The sequence below is a fragment of the Rhea americana genome, unplaced genomic scaffold (genome assembly GCF_003343005.1).
Source record: "Rhea americana isolate MKP2758 unplaced genomic scaffold, rheAme1 scaffold_75, whole genome shotgun sequence".
In the NCBI taxonomy this organism is placed as follows: Eukaryota; Metazoa; Chordata; class Aves; order Rheiformes; family Rheidae; genus Rhea; species Rhea americana.
The window spans coordinates 3,503,666-3,523,325 of NW_028186923.1; the positions used below are offsets into that span (position 1 = coordinate 3,503,666).

At 39.1% G+C, this 19,660-nt stretch overlaps 1 protein-coding gene across 1 annotated transcript in view; it reads left to right on the plus strand.

Moving 5' to 3' along the window:
- EPG5 (ectopic P-granules 5 autophagy tethering factor) overlaps positions 1–19,660 on the plus strand; it is a 56,100-nt gene that overhangs the window by 13,721 nt on the left and 22,719 nt on the right. The window contains exons 12-25 of the mRNA XM_085322196.1: positions 3,556–3,710; positions 4,337–4,477; positions 4,713–4,877; positions 5,951–6,070; positions 7,165–7,424; positions 9,652–9,792; positions 11,217–11,361; positions 12,344–12,541; positions 13,067–13,177; positions 13,976–14,095; positions 15,008–15,174; positions 15,372–15,599; positions 17,473–17,596; positions 18,442–18,586. Coding sequence (XP_085178322.1) covers positions 3,556–3,710; positions 4,337–4,477; positions 4,713–4,877; positions 5,951–6,070; positions 7,165–7,424; positions 9,652–9,792; positions 11,217–11,361; positions 12,344–12,541; positions 13,067–13,177; positions 13,976–14,095; positions 15,008–15,174; positions 15,372–15,599; positions 17,473–17,596; positions 18,442–18,586 — 2,220 coding nt within the window. The remainder of the gene's footprint in view (positions 1–3,555; positions 3,711–4,336; positions 4,478–4,712; positions 4,878–5,950; positions 6,071–7,164; positions 7,425–9,651; positions 9,793–11,216; positions 11,362–12,343; positions 12,542–13,066; positions 13,178–13,975; positions 14,096–15,007; positions 15,175–15,371; positions 15,600–17,472; positions 17,597–18,441; positions 18,587–19,660) is intronic.

Consider the following 19,660-nt stretch of genomic DNA (forward strand, 5'->3'; position numbering starts at 1 on the left):
CTATCTGTTCTTTCTTTTTTTCCACCTTCACGTCTTCCTCTGTTGATCTCTGCAGTAATTGTGGTGGCTTTAGCTATGGCAAGATTATTTTGAAGCTAGTTGAATGCTGGTTTCCTTTTGCTGCCTTCTACATGGAAAACATTTCAGGACTTTGACAGGGAGGCAGTTTTTTTTAATTATTATTTTTATATTTATATTTATATTTATATATATATTTATATTTATATATATATATATATAAATAATATTTTTTTAAAAAGCAGTAATGCCTTGTTTCACAAGCTCTTTCTCTTTTGGGACTATCAAATTGAGAAAAAAAATCTTAATCTCAGTTGCTTTTACTCTTCAGCTAGCTGGTAGTCCAAATAGCTGTTGTCACACAAAGTATTTTGATGGAGAAGCAGGTGAAAATAGAGATCTTGAGAGCTTATTGAGCATATTTCTTGCATTTGTACAAGGTCAGCAAACGTGAGGCAGTTTATACAGTAGGACAGGGGTATCAAGACTGTAGCTATGCGCTTTTTGTGAGCTGCTGATATGTTTTGGCTGTCCAGTGCTACTCAGAAACAGTTTCAGTGGGAATACAAATCCCGCCCCCCCCCCCCCCCAAATTTTTGTTTTAGGGTTTCATATTTGCATCTCAAACAAAGAAAGCATAATATAATGCAGTGGGTTGCAGCTCTGGCATTAACAAGCAATTTTTTTTTTTTGTTGGAGCTTTGTTTTGCATCTAGCTAACTCTTATGTTTTGAAGTCCCTGGTATGCTGATGCAGGATATTTTCATCCTCTTCATTCTCCTTGCTGGGTTATATCAGCGTGTTGATGTTTTTCACAAATGTGTAGACAGCGAAAATCAACAATTATTTCGGTGAAATCCATCTAATCTTCTGAAATAGTGTCTTGACTGACAATTATATGATGCTGACTTAGTTTTCCATAAATCATACCCTAATAGTCCTTGGCATTAACATTCATTTGGGGCAGGGAGAGATTTCTTAAATTCATTTCATCTCCCAAATTAATTTTGAGAAACATTTAATAGTGGTGTGTCTGTAGCTGCTAGCAAAGCTTGGTCATTGGTGAAGCTTTAGGCTTGCACATGTAAAGACAGGAGAATAGCTGGTTTTGGGGATAGGCAGAATCAGCATGATGAGTAAAGCAAGRGAGCACGGTTATTAGGGTATTAGGACAGCCTCTGGACTGAGAGCTGCCAGACACGTAATAAACTCCTGGGGGAAGTGATGGAAGCCTGGTTACTTTGTGTATTCCTGAGAGGGCCAGGTGTTAAATTTACTGTGGAACACAGATTTTCACTGGTAAGCAATGATCTGATAAGTTTTTTTTCTTTTTTGATCTCCGATATCTGCATGGGCACAAATACCTGTTCTCCTGAAATTTCATAAATGATGATCGACAATTCTGTCATTTTGCTTCCATTGCACTAAGTAGTGAGAACTTACTGTAACCAGAGATGTTGTTCAGCTTCATTACTGTCATGTCTAAGGGATTACCAAGATTTGAGGAGCGAGTGATTTTTAGGGCTGCTAAACTTGAATAGTGTGCTGCAGGGTATGGGCAGAGAGCAAAGGGGACGACTGGGTCAAGTAGCAACTGCTTGGTGCAGAACATTGCTCTGCTCTGAGGCGATGGGATTGAGATGGAGCCTGTCTTCTCCCCTCCCTCCTTCTCCTCATCCTTCAGTCCCAAGATGTGGCCTGGTGGGAGTTTGTGGGGATGGTGTTGGGGCCTGCAGAGTGGAGACCCTGGTTACAGTGACAGCAGGTCACAGAGTTGTGACTTGCAGCAGAGGTGGTCTTGTGCATATCTGCTTGGCAACTGGCTCCAGCTCATGCCCTTCAGTTTGTGGACTTCATCCTTGACTTTACCAGGCCCTTTTTTCTCTCTTGCCATCTCCTTCCAAATCTCTTCTCTTCTTAGCTAATCTATGCTTAATTAAACACACGGGCAAGTCCTGGTGCTTGTATGATATTTGCTGTTGCTGGGTTGTTCATGACTTGTGTGTTCTGTCCCTTCCTGCTCCGTGGCGCTCTCTGCTGTGCCAGTTTATAGAAGTGGTGACCCAATCTTYTTGGTCCTTACCCACTACCATAAAAATGTACCTCCTAACTTCTGCTGTTAAGGCAAAAGGTAAYATGAGAAGAAGAGATGAGTGGATGGGACAGAGATTGCTGCAGCTTTGTGACTTCTTACATGAACGTGTCAAGAATGTAGTTCATTTTACTGTATGGAGAAACTCCTTACTTAGACTGCACAATTCTCCAGCATGTTCTTCACGAGATGTGTTGTTTAAGTCTAATCTTTGCAGATTGAGGTACAGTTATGAGATTGTTGAAAGCACTTGAAATAGAATGTAACTGAGGTGGAAGAGTTAATCCTCGGCATGCTGAACGCACGTGGCTGTGCGGGCTGAGAAGCTGAGTACCTCAGTGAGCGCTTTTTTTCAGTATATTCAGCTGCTGTGATAAGGTCGCTGTAAACCATTTCTGCTGTTATGTTATACTACAAAGGAAGCAGAGCACTAGCCAAACCATTTTACAGCCCAGATGCAGCTTTCAACAATTYCTTTGCTTTTTAGCACAGACACTATTACTTAATTTGCTTAGAATAAATTGAAGACAATTATTTAAAGTGCTGTTCAAGTTTTGTGGTAGCCCCTGAAGGGAGGARTGGAGAAAAATATTTAATTACATTCGACTACTTTCTATTCCTGTTTTAAAACTTGCCTTCAACATGTCTGTACTAGTTGYAAGGAGAAATTTGTCTTGAATTCAAGCGAGAGCATCTCTTATCCTTYGTGTGCTCCTGTGCTACTTCAGTTGTCTGTTTTGCAGAGGTACTTTCCAAGCGTATGTTCAATACTTCTGTTTTTACTGAGTTTGAGAAATGAAATTGAGCTTTTTGTTTAACTCTTGGATGTAACTGGGGCCCGGGGCTAGATGCTTGCAGTGCTCTCTCCCTTTTGTAATCGGTGTAGAATGGTTTCCCTAGTTTAGTTGCTGCTTGAAATTTTAGTATGTGGAATGGACAAAACCTCCCTGCTCTGCTTCGATGTATGCTCAATTTTAATCTTCTCTTGATTATAGCGCTAATTAAACTAYAGAAAGAATTCAGTTTTTAACCTAYGGAATTAATTGCTGCAATATATAATGGAAGCTAAAACCGTAGCAATATTTTTAAAAAGCAAAATATCCAAGCAGATCCTCCTATGAATGATCAACACTGCCTAATTAAAAATTAATATTAAAAATTAAATYCTGGTCTTTCTTAAAACAGTCTTAGCTTCATCATGAGTGACTGCCGTGTTTGCTGAAGCATGTGGGCACGCTGTTCCATCACTACACACTACAGTATTTTTTTACACTTTATTTCAAAACAGCTGGTACCAGTCACTTCTGAAGACCACCAAGGATGATAATTCCTCTGTCTTTGGTTTATTCTCTGGGATTGGGCTGTGAATGAATACATAAATATTGATAGTGTACTTCCTATAACAGTTCACTTMATACGTTTATGTATTTTTATTTTTCCCCTAGATCCAGAGCACCTTGAAAACTTTGAAAAGTATCTTAAATCAATGAACTGCTCAGAAGAAATATGTCTGCTTACCACATTTGCTCAGATGGCACAAACGAAACGGGCTGATGTGGATGAGGATTTTATCAAAATGATTGTTCTGGAGATATACGAGGTGAATAGTATTACTGGTCAGTTCAGCAAAAGGATGAAAATGCTGTTGCTCTTTCTGACAGTGAAAAGTGTGAAGCATTCCTCACTTCCATAGCTTATAAACCTCCCAAGTAGCTGTCTTAGTCTCACGRCTGAACAATCTAAGACTGACTTAAAATATCCTAAGGTGCTTGTTCTCTTTTGCGAGAGAAAATGACTTTTCTGTAGACCAAGCCAGAATGGAAGGAAAAAAAAACCAAAAAAACAAAAACAAAAACAAAACAAAAAAAACCCAAAAAACCAAGACCCCTCAAATCTCTCCTTTGCTTGTTTTTTCTCTCAGGTCTACCTCGTAGCTCTGAAATTTCTTGTGCATATTCTCTGTTATTTTATTGTCATTCATACATTCAGTTTTGATCTTTGTTTTTGGCATTGTGTTGTAAGAATTTCACTTGATGTATTAAATGCAAATGSCAATATTAAAATTGATTATCCTAACATCTATCGGCCTTGATGTCTGGGATCAGCAAGAGCAATTTGGTTCTGTGTTCTCCAAAAGATGTTTCATTGCGGTATCAGTGCACTGTTTATTGCAGTGTCRGTGAAGGCCAACCATAATGAATGCTTTCTCTCTGCTCATCTTCTCAGGTGTCCTACGTTAGTCTTTCCACAAGAGAGACATTTTCAAAAGTTGGTCGGGAACTCCTGGCAGCAATAGCCAGCACCCATACACAGATTATCTCTGTACTGCTGGATCGAGTTAAAGACACCATTGAAAAGGTTGGGATGGTAAGTGTTAACCTCTGTCATTTAAAGAGGGCACCCAGTTACAGCTAGGAAGAGATCATACCAGACAGTGTYATAAGATACCTCTTGGTTTACCTGGATCATGTTAAAGAGCTGTGTGTGTTTGGGTTTTTTTTGATAATATCACTGTTTAAGTGTGTGGTAGAAAGGCATAGTGCTGATTATTGTTTCGTACTACATACTGATTAGACTTTTGTTCTATTTTCTGCCCTCAAAGGTTTCTTTATATCTGTTTAAAGAACTGCCGTTGCATCTGTGGAAGCCTTCTTCATCTGAGATAGCGCTGATTCGTGACTGGTTATTAACTAACAGTCTAACCACAGTGGAGAATAAACTAGCCTGTGTTATCTTGGAAGGGCTGAACTGGGGATTTGGTGAACATGTAAGTATTAAAAAGACAGAAGACTGGACACCTGGTCAGTTTTTGAGAGGAAAAAGTATTATTCAGTCTGAAACTATAGTTAGGAATTTGTGAGAACAGTTAAAATAATTTATATAAATTATGTTTTTGTAATTTACATAAATTTGTAATTTACATTTAATATGTAAACTGCTTTGTGTGCTTTTGCAGTGCTATGCCTTCAAACATTGCAGTGATTTTTCTAGCGTTCTGCCTGGGGATTTGTTTGTGTCACTCTTCAGCAGTGATGCAGCTGAGGTTAAAAGRGATATTTAAGCAGGAGTTTCCTCTCTCTAAACAAGAGGAAACATCCAGTGGCATAATTTTTGTGAGTCACTTGACTAAGGTGATCTGTGACTGAAGAAACAGAGGAATCCTCCAAGAGGTCTGTGTGACATTGGTATGACTAGTTTGCAGGATTATATCCAAGTATTTTTTGTAGAATTCAAGAAAACTTAAGACTGAAATAGAGACTTCAGAGCCCTGAGTGTGATATAAGACTGGAATAACCCATTCTATCCAATATTTTCCAGGAGCTCCATCTGTTCAGGACACAATCCAGGTCAACTGTTTTTTCAGAGAAACAGAAAATAATTTGAGGCAGTAGTCTTGCCTGTGTTAAAAAAAAAAAAAATAGATTTGTGACTACAGCGAGACATTTCAGTATTCTAATATGTGCACTTGATTGTACTAAACCCTTCCCTTTGCTGTGGTGATCCTCCGACATGACGCTTGCCTTACTTCCCCCCTATTTCTYGGTAACCTGCATGAAAACAGAGGAATAGTAGGTCCTGGGAGAACTTGTGAGGCCTTTGCTGTGAGATAAGAGTCATGTTGGAGCCTGTTGACRTGGGGGAGAAAGTAGATCTTTAAGGTGGCAGCTGATAAGAGRAATTACAGTATTTTGATACAGTTTGTAGTAGGATGGGTTTGGCTTTTTGTTTTTTGGGGTTTTTTTGGTTGGTTAGAGTTGATTTTTGTTAGTGCGGTTGAGCAGTATGGTTTTAGAGACCTTTTTAAATGGAGCGAAGTTTGGTGTGATACTCTTTTAACAGGATGCTCTTCATCTGGATCCAGCTGTTCATTCTGAAGTTGCATTGATGGTCCTGGAAGCATATCAGAAATATCTCCCCCAGAAACCATAYGCTGGGCTGCTTTCTGAAAGTATAAAACAGGTATTCCTTCCTCAGAATTACAGGGAATAATTTATTGCTAACGACTGAAAAACTTCAGGACAAGACCCCTGTTTTCTTTTCCTTTTTCTTTTCTTTTTTTTTTTTTTTTTCTGTTAGTATTAGAACATCATAAAATACCACCTCCCTGGGGATTTTTGCACCCCATAGTAGTATCTTAAAATAATACTGTTTGCCTTAAAAGTTGAGCTTCTATACAAGAGACAAAACTTAAATTTGTCCCCCTTTTTGGTTTGCATTGTTACCCAGCCTGTAGTTACATGGTCACAAACTGTTTTTTCCAAAGGTCCTTTACCCATTATGATACTTGCTTAATAAAAGACTGTTTAATATTACTAGTGAACATAAGAGAATTCCTTCTCTTGTCTCTAGCTTTTAATCTTACATTTTTTTGAAGACTCAACTACTAATCTCTCTAAGCTTTTCAGTAGTGAACAATGCTGTTACCTGAACAGCCTACAAACATTTTTTACAGCGCACAAGTGACTGAGGAAGGTATGGCCCAAGTTATAGAAGGGCAATGGAARGATAGAAAGGTCAAGTTTAAAAATCTCTTCTTTTTTGGATGTTCAGTCTAAAATGCTTGTATTAATTTATTCGTATCATATAAATTAGCATTTGTGTGGTGCTTTTTCTCAGTATTTCTTGTACAGCATTTTCTCCTTTCTTCCTGTGTATTTTTCCCATTTTTTTATATAAAAATATAAATAAAAATAAATAATTTCAGCAACATGTTTATTTTATATATATGACTGGCTTAATGTTATATATGGAAAAAAAAAAAGAAAAAAAGAATCCAAGGTCAATACCTAGTTTGGAAAACTTTGGCCAAACAGCATAGATTGATAGAGTTTACCAAAAGGACTGGCATGAGCAAGAACGTAGAAACGGGGATTTGAGCTAAACTTTAACGAAATAATGTGTCAGAAAAACAGCAGCTGTTGCCTTGGTCTCCGACTTAGGGTTATGTTAGAAGAAGCGATTCCTCTGAGCTGGTCCAGGTCCTGGACGAGCGCTGTGCTTGCTGTAGTACGGCTGTGCTTCCTCTCGCTTATGTTGCTGCTTCTTTGTTTCAGGTCTCCTACTTAGCCAGCATTGTTCGTTATGGAGAAACACCGGAGWCTTCCTTTAATCAGTGGGCATGGGGTCTGATTTTGAGGTTAAAGCTTCACAGAAATGACCGTGGCGTGCGGCAGGGCTGGCCTGCGGTCTCTGTACCTGACAACGTGCACGACATGACGGAGTCGGTCACGCTTCACCCGCTCCTGAAGGCTGTTAAAGCAGGCATCCCCATCGGCTGTTACCTGGCACTGGCAATGACCGYGCTTGGTCACGAGTAAGTGTGTCTTCTCCTGGCCGCCTCGGGTGGATGGCCCTCGTTGCTGAGCATCCTGCCTAATGGTGAACTGAGGGCTGTTAACGTCTCTGTGCGAACTTAAAGATGATAAAGGACTTCTGATGCAAGGCGTTGAGCTGTCATCGAGGATAGTAGCTTAGAGTAACATACCATTTCGTTTATTTTGCTAGTGCTAATTTTGGTCTTCTGCGTGTTTGGGTAAAACAGTGATAAGAAATAATAGTGAAACTGCTGAGGTTAGCGTGACTGTTGTGGGCAGGAATAACTTTGAACTGCATCTACCAAAAGGGTTGTCCTGCAGTTCAGCTTTTTTAGCAGAGTAGTCAGAAAATAGAGTGAGGGGAGGAAAAAAAAAATCATGCTGATAACATTTCAGAGTCCAATACTCTCTAACCAGGTTCTTGTATTTATTCCACACGCATGGAGAGGCAATGTTTAATATAAAAGTTTAATTTAAAGATATTTGATGTTACAAGATTTTTGGTTTAGCAGAAGGATACAGCAATATACTGAAATCACAGTACAATTGCTGTACCAATTTTTTATAATATGCTCACTGTCATGACCATGGATGTCCTCAGTCGCTGGGAAGGAATACGAGGGTTGAAGCCACCTTCAGCCTGCTGCTCTCTTCAAAAATTCCTTTATTAGTTGTTTAGGTTTTATACTCTGTGTTGGGCTGAGCCACGTATACGCTTCCCCCATGCATCTGGCTAATCTCAGGGAGACATTCACATTCTTTGTTCGATTGAGAAAGAAACGTTTTTTTCCATCAAATTTATGACTGCTTACCTAAAGCGAAGGTCATCCTCTGGCTTCCTTTGTGTTAAGATAAAGTCAGTTCTCTGTGCAACAGTTGTGATTACTAAGTTACATCTTCCTGAGCTTGGAGGGCATCTTGCCAGTGTTCATCTCTGAGCCTTCTTTTCATTACAGGGGTTATTGGTCGGTTATGTATAATAAATTGAGAGCTTTATAATCTTAATATTGAAGCTTCTAGCACTGGCAGTGTTCCAACACAGTGTTTTCCTGTGCTCTCAGCTAGTTTGTAGATAAGGCTCTCCTCTGACAGAATCAAATGTACTACTTGATTAAGGAACAGATATGGGGGCAGACTTCAGTCCTGGGAGAGAGACTTTGATAGGTTTCTCTGAATCAGGGATCACTTCAGTTATGTCATCATCTTATTCAAAGTTTTGGCTACTTTTGTTTTGTGCATACAGTGTTGCTTTACTCTTCGAAGAGAAACTGTCTTAGAGTTTTTCCCCTAGACATTGCTTGAGGCTAAGGTTAATTTGTAGGTACATATGTGCACCTCCCATAGTATTAGAGTAACTTGAGATTGTTATGGAGCTACTCTGGTTTGAGAGTGGAAGGTTTGATGCGACTTTGAACACAGAGAAAAACAAGGAATGTTTTTAATTTTCCTTTTTTTTTTAATCACACTGGCCTTGTGAAGAATCATTTGACGTTCATCTTCTGTGTAAATAATAATATGTATCATGAAAGTTCAAGGCCAATGATGATAATGAGCAGAAGAAACAAAGGGCTATGCTGCATGTTAACATTTAATACTACAGTTTGTCTCAGAGTAGATGTGGGACTGGTATTCTTTGTCCTGTCCTAATGTGCAGCCCATCTGCACTACCGAAACTTGATGCAAGTAAATAAACCGAAGAAGCTGCAAGTGATCCATTTTTCTGGACAGTAGGGGTAGGATTCATCTCCACTGACTGTAGCCACCTAAATACTTAGTGTAAGGTGGTCCTTTGAACTCCGTCTATAGGTGGTGGAGAAAAAGCTCATGTCCAGAGGATCATACATCCTAATTGACTTTCAAAGATAAACTTCATGTATAGGTGTTTCCATTGCCTGGAGTGAGAGGCTGGCTGACTAGTTAAGCCAGAAACTTGACCTGTAAATGGCTGAAACCCTAGATGAAGACCTGCATGTGGTCATTACCCCCATCTCCAGTGTTATTTAGAACAGAGGACACAAATCCCCAAAAGGGCAGAAAATACTCAGATCTCTGAGTCCTACAACTGAAGGAAAAATTCTGTAGATTTAACTCTCTAGGACTTCAAAGGTTATATAAAATATATGAATGTCTGTATATCTCAGTTCACAAAGAAACCTGTTTCTTGCTGTCATTAGTCTCTATGCTTTTGCTTATTTATTTATTTATTTATTTATTTTGTTTTGACAGCGTTGAGAAATTCTGTGCTGAAGGGATCGCTCTTTTGGGTGTACTTGTCCAGTCTAGATACCTGAGAACAGTAGTCCATGTGCTGGATAAAATTTTACCTCTGTTTTACTCTTGCCAGTATTACCTCCTGAAGAATGAACAGTAAGCATAATAATTTCCTGATATGTTTATTGCTAAAGAGCAGTGAAAGTTAATCTTAACTGTGAAATGTATCATGTTTCATTCTGGATTTTGCATCTAGTACAAATGAGACACAGGTGACTGGAAAAACTTCTGGTTTGCCAAGTTACTTTTTGTCATAACTGTGTCATCAACCACAGTAAATGGAAACCTGGGTTGCAGACATCATGTGTATGGACATCTCTCAGGATGTTGCCTCTGTGCGACACAACTGGTCTCTGGATGGCTGTATTGACAAGAGTTGTTTTTAGATAAGCTAGATAGATGAACAGGCAACATTGTTTAACTGTGTCCATATTGATAAGCTGAGCAACAACTGGAAGTGTTCCCAAGGGCTGGACCTTGACTGTCTGTCCTACTAAATTAGTAACATAGTGCCATGCTGTACTTCTGGCCTGGTCTGCCTAGCAGTCTCCCAAACAATACCTGAGCTAGATCTGAGTGTTGAAGTGGATCAAGGACCATTCCCAAGTGGCAGCCTTGATGGGGCCATCCTCTTTTGGAGGGTGGGAGAGTTAACAGTAGATGCATAGGCTGCTCTATGCCACTTGGGTTCCGTGCCGGAAAATGGTCTGTGGCACATGTAGCTTACTAGCTTGACAGYTTCTGTCAAATAGTTACTGCAGTTCTGTTGAGCATGCTGCAGTCTTGAAATACTATTGACAAGGTTGTGCCTTGCAACTTACTGCTGGAACATCTGTTAGGGCCTACTAGATTTTCCTGATGACAYTGTCTTCTCCAGAAAGCTGGAAAGTGAGTTTCTGGGATGTCAAACATATGCACTACTGTTTGCTGTCTGAAAACTCAAGATGTRTTGCTGTGCAGTCAGGCCAGGCAACAGGTTTATTTTGCAGTGTCAGCCACTGTTCAGTTCTCATGGGTTTTGGATTGCCTTACAGTTTCAAATACTTATGAGATAGTTTTGGGTTGTTTCATTGATGTCAGAGAAGTTTTGAATGTGCCCCATTCCTTTTTTTTTTTCTTTTCCCCCCTTTTCTTTTTTCCAAAGCAGGTAGTACTGCAGCTATAGTTTTCTATGCAAGGTAACTTCAGTGTAAATCCTCAATACGTAGACTCCTTTCTCGTGTAAATTTTTCCTAACTTTTGTGCAAGTTTGCATGTTGTGCTTGTAAGTCTTGATAAGCTGTTCTGAGTTACAGGCTGCCTTGAATTGTGCATACTATGCCTATAATATGGTTTAGTGGAGCAATTAATACTCTGCAGCATGATTGCGAAGCAGAACCCTGTATATTAGGGTCAATCGGTGCTAATGAGCTGTGCTAAATACTATATAAGTTTTGAATTCTTTAGAAGCAGCTCTTCTGAATATTATGTTGTAGGAGAAATTTCAGGATTGATTGAAYTGAGTTCATTGATATCCCCAGGTTTTTATCTTATATTCAACTGTTCCTTCACCTGGATAGTGGAGTTCCTCAAGGCATGACCCAACAGGTTACCCATAAGGTAACACAACACTTGACAGGAGCAAGCTATGGAGAAAACGTTAAGCTACTCAGTAGTATGATGCAGGTAAGTTTGGTGGTGGTGTTTTTTTTTTTTTTTTTTTCCTTTTGTTTTCAAAGCTGTGTGCCTCACGTGCACCTGAGGGGCTTGAAAAGAAATTGAGATGTGCTCCCAATAGCAGTTTTTTTTTTGACTGGATTAGAGTTTAAGGTCAGGGTGGATACTGAATCTGCTGTGGAATATCCTGCATCAGGCTCAAAAAGTTGTGTTAGTTTTCCTGAAATGCTTTGGCTTAAGCGGCGTTGAGCACAGGAAAAGTGTTGTCTTGAGTTTCTGGGGTTACTTAAGTGTCTGAGATAATTTCGATAGAAAAATGCTTTTCATGTTTCTGGGGGAAGTGGAAAATACTTAAAATCTGTACCAGTCTGATATTAGGAGGGAGATAAGGAATGAATTCTAGCCTTACCCTATATTTAGCAATCCATGCGACTTTGGGCATGTTAACAGATGTGCCATCCATATTTCTTGGAAAACAGGTTTTTGGATGCCATATTAAAATTCTGTTAACAAAGGAATGAGATATATAGCACTAGTTTCTTGCTTATGTTTGAGGATTGCAGCAGATACTAATACTTGAAAGTTTTGCTTTTGACCATTGATTTATGGTTAAGGTATGAAAAATACTACTGGCTCAAAAAATAAAATACTGTGGTTTTCTTAGTGCAGACAGGTCATGAACTAAGACCTACTAGTGTTAGAGGGAGGTAAAGACTGAAGAGAAGCACAGCTGCTCTGGGAAGTCCTCTTGCCTCTGTGTCTATTTTTCTGATTGCACAAACTCCATAGATCTCTAGGCTACAGCAACTCTCTTGAAAATTGGAGATTGCACATAATTTACAGCAATACTCTTATGACTATGTAAAAATAATATATTTTTTTTTTTTAAGCATGGGCCCCGAGCTTCATGTGAATTAGACTTCTTCATTAAACTGTTAGGCTTTTCCTGAAGCTGCAAGCCCTTGTATAATTCTACCTTTTAATTTGACAGACTCACATTTTTCTAAGCAGCCAGCCGAATGGCGTGGGGTCAGCAGCGGTACTGGAGTTCTGGGTTCAGGTCCTCACCAGCCAGCAGCTGTGGCACAGGGACAGGGCAACGCTCTTCTTGCTGGATCACTTATGTAAAGCTGCTTTCCAGTATAGTCAGGAAGATTGTGTACAAAAACTACTCTACCAACAGCACAAGGTAAATGGGTGTGATGTATTGGCGTGCATGTTGAGTCAGTGGACAATTTACATGTTGCTCATTCTAATTTTTGATGTGCATACATTTTCATGAAGTGTACCAAGAACAGTCATGATGATGAGTGATAATGAGATTATGCTATCCAATTTGGTTCGGAATAGGTCGAGATTAATGATCTAGCTGATATTTAAATAATAATAATAATTGAAACCTATTTTTAACACAGATTTTCATTTGAAGGTGTTCTTAGTATTTTAATCTGTAGTCTTTGAATTTCATATGCATTTAGACACTGCATTTAGAACACCCTCTGCAAAGAAAGAAGTGGCAAACTCTAAAACAAATTTTTCACTAACAAGAAAGTAAGTATAAGCAGGCATTTCAGAAATGGCTTTCTAAACTAAGGTTGTGAAGTAGCTACCTGGTGTAGAAAGAAACCTGGATTGAGGTGCGGTGACTTTTTTTGTAGGTTGTAGATCATCCATTGGGTCCACACAAAAAACAGTGTTTTGTGTTTCCTTGCAGAATGCTTTAGGCTATCATTGTGACAAAGGTCTGCTGTCCTCACTTGTTAGCTGGATTGTGGCAGGCAATGTGACACCCTCCTTCATCGAGGGCAATGCAAATTCCTCTCAGGTACGTGGTGTGATGGTGTTGTAGGAACACTCCTGACACAAGCAATATATGGATGTTRTATTCGTTTCCTGCTGTTGCAGCTTTTTGCAGACGTTCGCTTGATGCTTCTTTCTCCCTATCTCTGTGTTTGAGTTTTCTTGTGATAAAATCCTACTTTAGCCTAATTCTGCAACTTTATTATGCTAAAGGGAAGATGGACATTTTGCACTGAGCAAACTTTAACCTGATACGTGTCCAAGAATTAATATAATTGGATTCATTAGTAAAAATTAATACTAAATCTTCATTTCTTCCTGACACATTTAATGACAGAAAATAGGCAGAGACTTACTCTTCTATTAAATCAGTTCTTTTCTGATGAGTATTTTGAATATTAGGCTTTCTCTCTCTTTTCTCTGTACCTCTACAAGCAAAAAAATAAAAACAACAACAACAAAAAAATAAGCAACCAAAAAAAACCCTTCAGTATCCCAACTGGAGATGGTTAGTGCAGGTGGGAAAGAGGAGACTTTATTACAATGTTTGAGTAAGTTAGTTAATCTAGAACTCTCTGGATAATTCTATGTATGGTTCCACAAACCTGCTTGCTTCTTTCTTGCACAAGCTGTAATAGAATACAAAAGCGAATAGATGAATGTAGACAGGGAGGAAACTCATTGATTCTTGTGTCTTCCTGTGATACTGCTTTTGCAACTTTGTAATGAGAGTTGGGAGAAGACTTTCTGGTCAGGAAAAGGGTAAAAATCTCCCTCTGCCTGGTTTTGTGATCAGTATTTTCTTTACTATTGTGTTGTACAGGTCTGGTTTTCATGGGTAGTGTTAAATATGGAGTCAATATTTGAAGAAGACTCACAGCTTCGCAGAGTCGTGGAGGGGGAATTGGTTATTAATGATTTAACTCCAGATCAAGCTTTGAAGGTGAGAGAACTGTTTACCATCTTCTCTTACAGAAAACTGCTGTAGGAAAGTATTCTCTTGGATTGTTTAGTTTACCTCATGCACTTTTTCTTATCAGGCAAAAGTATAACTATATAATGCCTTTTTTTGCTTTGCTTGAGGCATATGTTCTCCTGGAAAGCTAAGTTTCTGTTACATTTTTGAATATTGTATTTATGCAACGTTGCATTTATGCATTTATTGCATTTAAAAGCTACTATTTAAATGTCTAGTCTTTATGTATTATTGTTTACTGAAAACTTAATTCAGTAATTAGTGCTTTTRTATGATTTTTTTCTTTTCCTGGGTCATCTGAATACCTTAATCTACAGTGGATTTGTTTTATACTGCTGAGATGGGAAATGCAGATATTTTTGTCTTACAGGTTGGAAAACGTTGTCTTATGTCAAAGAGCATTTTTCGTATTATCTGAATTTCAGCTAAGTCTGGGCTTTTAGTGTTTTCTATTTGGTTGCTTGCAGGTGAGGCTGAATTATTTTCCAAAACTTTCAGAATTGTTCAAGTCTCTCCCTTAACAAGGCACAAAGAGTCAGGTGTGTTTAAGCCATATTTGCAATCTTCCTGCCCAAATTCAGTTAGCAAGTCTGGAGTGAAGCAGGTTGAAACCAAAGCTGTCCAGTCTGGAAGTGTAACTTTTGAGCTGTCCTTCATTTTAGCTGTTTCAATATCTTTTGGTGGAGAACTTGAGCTGGAAACTTTATGAAAATAGATTTTCTTGGGCTGAGTCTAAGCTGGCTGGCATATATCTCGGGCCCTTGGGCACTAGTCTAGAGAACAGTTGTCCCTTGGTTTTGTGTATATGTATTTTTGTGGAAAACTGCTCCTTACAGGGAACTGCAGTGAGACACTTGCTTGAAAATGTTCTTTTTGCAGAAAGCGCAGACCCAGCTGAAGCTGCCCATAGTGCCTTCCCTTCAGAGGCTGATGATTTACCGCTGGGCTCACCAGGCCCTTGCTACTCCTGCTGATCACCCTCTCATGCCACTAATCTGGCAGAAATTCTTCCTCCTTTATCTTCATCGACCAGGACCACAGTATGGGTGAGTCCATTGATCATAAAGGCTCTAGCAGAATAGTGAGCACTAACATATGTTGTATTTTAAGTGGGRTTAGTAAAAGCTTTGTGCTAAGGTCTCATCTGAAAGTGGTGGGTACTAGCAATTTCTTTAAACCAAAGATCAATTTATTAGCAGAGATGCTGATTTGACGCTTTTTGCTTTTTCTGTTCATTTTGTAGGTTACCTGTAGATGGCTGCATTGGAAGAAGGTTCTTCCAGAGTGCAGCTCATATTAACTTATTGAATGAAATGAAGCAGCGCTTAATAGAGGTAGCGGACTTCCACCATGCTGCTAGCAAAGCACTTAGGGTGGAAAGTCCTGCAGATGGCAGTGACAGATCACCGGAGAAGAGGAGCCGCTCACCAGATTACCTGACGTCCCCAGAGCTGCATAAGGAACTCGTCAGGTAGAGAAAACCTTTTCCATTCAGTCTCATTCTGCACAGTGACCTGAGCAATTACTTGAGCATAGTCTTAACAGTGAGAGATGTGAAGGGATGTGACCCTAGACTGAGCTAGATTTACTGCAGAAACTTCTTGTACACATGGAGTCATGGTCAGGTCTGTTCTTCTTTTGATGCAGTGTGTTTTATTTTTATTTATTTTTATTTTTTTATATTATTTATTTTTTTACTACTAGAAATAAAGTGTTGATATAGTTGTCACTCTCCTGCTGGGATGTTGGGAGAACGTTGCTCTTTTGCCAGTATGGGAATGACATTAATTAAATATTTGTTTAGGCACAACCACTGCCCGTACACATGTAGCTTGCTGTAAATGTGCTACTTTGTGTATGTCTGTCTGTCACAGTCTAGGGCCCAAATTTATGTCTTGAGTAAAATTGCTTCAGCAAGGAGTAAACTTGAGACTTTAACACCTGATTCAGGTAGTGCAGTTTACCCAGCTGCTGTCCTGAAGTTGAGCTGTGGTAGCAGTCAGTGTGTTAGATGCCAGCTGGAAAATGATATGTCTTTGCTTAACCAAAAGCTTTGTGAAAGCGCGTCTCCTGGCGCTGGAGCGGGCAGAGAGGATGTGCGTGGTCCCCTGCAGCTCAGCTGGTGAACGCTCGTTTTTGAGGGCRGTTGTAACTTGGCTATTCCTCAGCATCTTGTACCTCATGTACGCTGCAGCCTTAACTATGCTGTTCTGAAGACCATGTTTCTTGTTTCTGTTACACGGAGACTTCTGGTTTGAGAAGGCTACCTCAAAATATTTATGGCATTACAGTATCTGGATTTTTCGAGAAACGATAGTTGAAAGGGTTATTTGGAAGGAGTCCCTTGTTCTGGGTTTTTGGGCATACTGAGCTTAAACTTTTAAGTGCTTCCTCCCCAGCAATCAATAGGTACCGTACAAACACACCAGCGAAATCATAAATCCTTCTCAGTCTTATGTGAAAAATAATCATTGGCTWTAACTTGATTAATATTTTGTCAGCCTTTCATTTCAAAGCATGTCCCCAGTCCATCAGAAAATTGGACTGCTCCGCAGCCAAGTAAACATTATGCTCAGGAAGTTTCGTGGCCAGCTGGACAGGAAGGGAAATACTGGTAGAGCTCATCAAGGCTGAATCTTGGGACCGATCTAGTTTTGTTTTCTCACCAGTTACGTTTGTATAGAAAACGTGAGTTTTCTAATGATTATTTAATAGCACAATGTGAAGATTTAATGACGTTCTAGTTCTGTATTCAATCAGTAGTATGAAGACAAGACCTTGCAGCCTATTCGGGAACACATACTGGAATGACAGGGAAAGGACTTGTCTAAATGACTGAGGACGAAAGGTTTGTGGAAAGGACAAATACGATTCTAGTATGTATTGGGCAAAGCTGTTCCAGTTGCTGTAAAAACTTACATATCTAATTAATTAATGCATAGCAGTCATCAGTTAAACACTGGCAAAACAATATATGCAATGTTGTGTATGAAGTTACACAGCAGTGTGAAGAAATAATAAATTCCAACTAGAATAGCTGCAAAGAAGAGCTACTAAAATGTTTTAAGGAATGGAAAAGGCTTATTTCAATTGAGGAACATGATGAAAAAACTTGTGTTTTCCGAACAGCACCTTTCCATGTTCGTCTTTGAACTGACACTTAGTGAACTAATCTCAGAGCATCTAAAACATCTAAATTTTGAACTATTTCTCCTTATAGCATGATTTGTTGCCTTAACTTTAACTCCCAGAACCAGACTGTGTAATAGATGTTCTACGTGTAATTAAGGTTCATGTTGATTTATTATTTCCTTTTTTTWAAAAAAAATTTTTTTTCTTCTCAGGCTTTGTAATGTTTTTGTGTTGTGGTTAGAAGAAGAGAGCTTTCAGAAAGGAGACACGTACATTCCGTCTTTGCCGAAGCAGTACGATGCGTATAGACTTGCTAAAATCATGCAGAATCARCAGGTGAAGTGCTTACAACACTCCACAGTCTGGGATCCAAAATTCACTTCCCTTGGTAAAGTGGGTGCACTTTAACAAATAGTGTGAGACACTTAGCGTCACTGGTCTTTAGTACGCCCATGGCAAGTACCGTAGCTTTACAGCTCTGCTTTTTTTAACTAAAAATTCTATGCTGTCCCAAACTGCCTTATTTTATATTTAAGTCAGAATTCACATGCGGGCCTCTTGCATGCCTTAATGAGAAGGCAGTCCTTATTCTGTACAATTCTATAACTTTTTTTTTTCTTAGAGAACTGTATAGAAGTATCTAAATTGGATCTTTAAATAACAAAAGACTGGAAGCACAAATCTGCTCACATTGGTAGTTTGTAAGACGTCTGGATCAAATTTAAGTTAGCAAGTGGGAAGTGTGTAGTATTCTATCTGTTAAGCCTAAAGAGACATTAATAGTTAAAAGGGCTTTGAGAGAGAGGCTCTGGAAGAGCCTCATCTTGTGCCTCCTAGTATATTTCTGCTTTATTCTTGTAGCATATGTGAATATTGAAAATACAGCCTGCTTTGTGTGTTTGTTTGTTTTAATTTTTTTATTTACTTCTACTTAGGTAATTTGATTTTCTGTTTCCTTTTAAAAGGAGCTGTGTTTTAATTATCTTTTTCATGGCTTACTGTATATATGATAAGACTTTTGCTGCTTTATTTCTGTAGTGTTTTTTTTCTAGTAGTATATTGCTGTGACTTAACTACAGGCTCTAGCTTTAATTATTTTAATGTCCGAGCTACTGGAATGTGTTTGCAATATGTGATAATGAACAAAATGGTCATGGTAATTTGATTCTTTTGTGCCTTAGGATTTGTGGATGGAATACGTCAACATTGAACTCATACACCATGAATTTCAGGAAGCTCTAAACCTTTGGCTCCAGGTTCAGCTTGAATCACATGCAGCCTCTAGTACTTCTGCAGGGCAAACGGATTTCACCAACCCTTTATCAGGTAGAAGATATGGATAGCATTAACCAAACTGTGGCAGAAAGTGTTATTAACATGTGGAAGTTCTGGTTCACTTAGAAACAAAGTGATACTATGAATAAAACTGTTAATACAGTTTGTGTTTTCTATTGGTATAGTATTTTGCATGAAGTTTTTGTGGTGATCTTGCTAAGATGCCCATATAAGGGGCTGGATTTTTTTGGAGCAAAATTAGCTACATCACACAATAGTAGGTCGTATGGTGGGTGAACTCCCCCAGGATTGCTCTTTGTAGAGTGTGCTCCAAACTGACTGAATTTTCCTTGCAATTTGGATAAAGGGAGCTTGCAAGCAAAGGCAAAGAACACTCGCTCAAAAGTTTTTTTTATAAGTTTTTTTTTTCCTGTTTGTTTTTGCTCGTGATGCCTTTGCTTTGCTGCTCCCTGGAGTTATGGCACAGCGAAGGGATTGTTCTAGCATTAAAGGGGATTAGTGTCATGGTCATTAGAGTCATTAAGGATAGGGCAAGATTGGATTTTTGGAGGGCTGATTAAAGAAGGGGAGAAAGGGAAAAGAAGGAAACTGGAACAGGATCATAGGTGGATCAGCATGGGTTGGGAAGAAAGTTGGGTGGGAACCAGCAGGAGGAGAGAACTGACCTGAAGAGAGGCTGTGCTTTGACAAAGAACTGGAGCTGGCTGCACTGGAGACCAGGGCAAATTGCAGAGGAAGATAGATGTGTTTGGCTCCGCGGAGTGGGACTAGGAGCCTCTGTCAGATGAGGAAAAAATAATGGGGTAAGAAGTAGAAAATCGAAAGAGTAGAGAGTAGGACTGGTTAGGGGAAGCTGAGAAAAGCAGTGGAGCCTGAAGATCCTATGGTGTGTAATGCAGCTAGTGAATGAAAATGAGGTGGGTAAAATAAACTTGCTAAACACAAACAGAAAGATCAGTTAAGTGATTAGTGAGGAATTCTGGCAGTRTAAGTACTTGTCCATTGTTAAAAACATGCTTCTTTCAAGACAAAAACAAAAAACCAAAAACCTACCATAATTCTCTTAAGTAATGTTTTAGTTCCTTTATTTTCTAAATTTTTCTC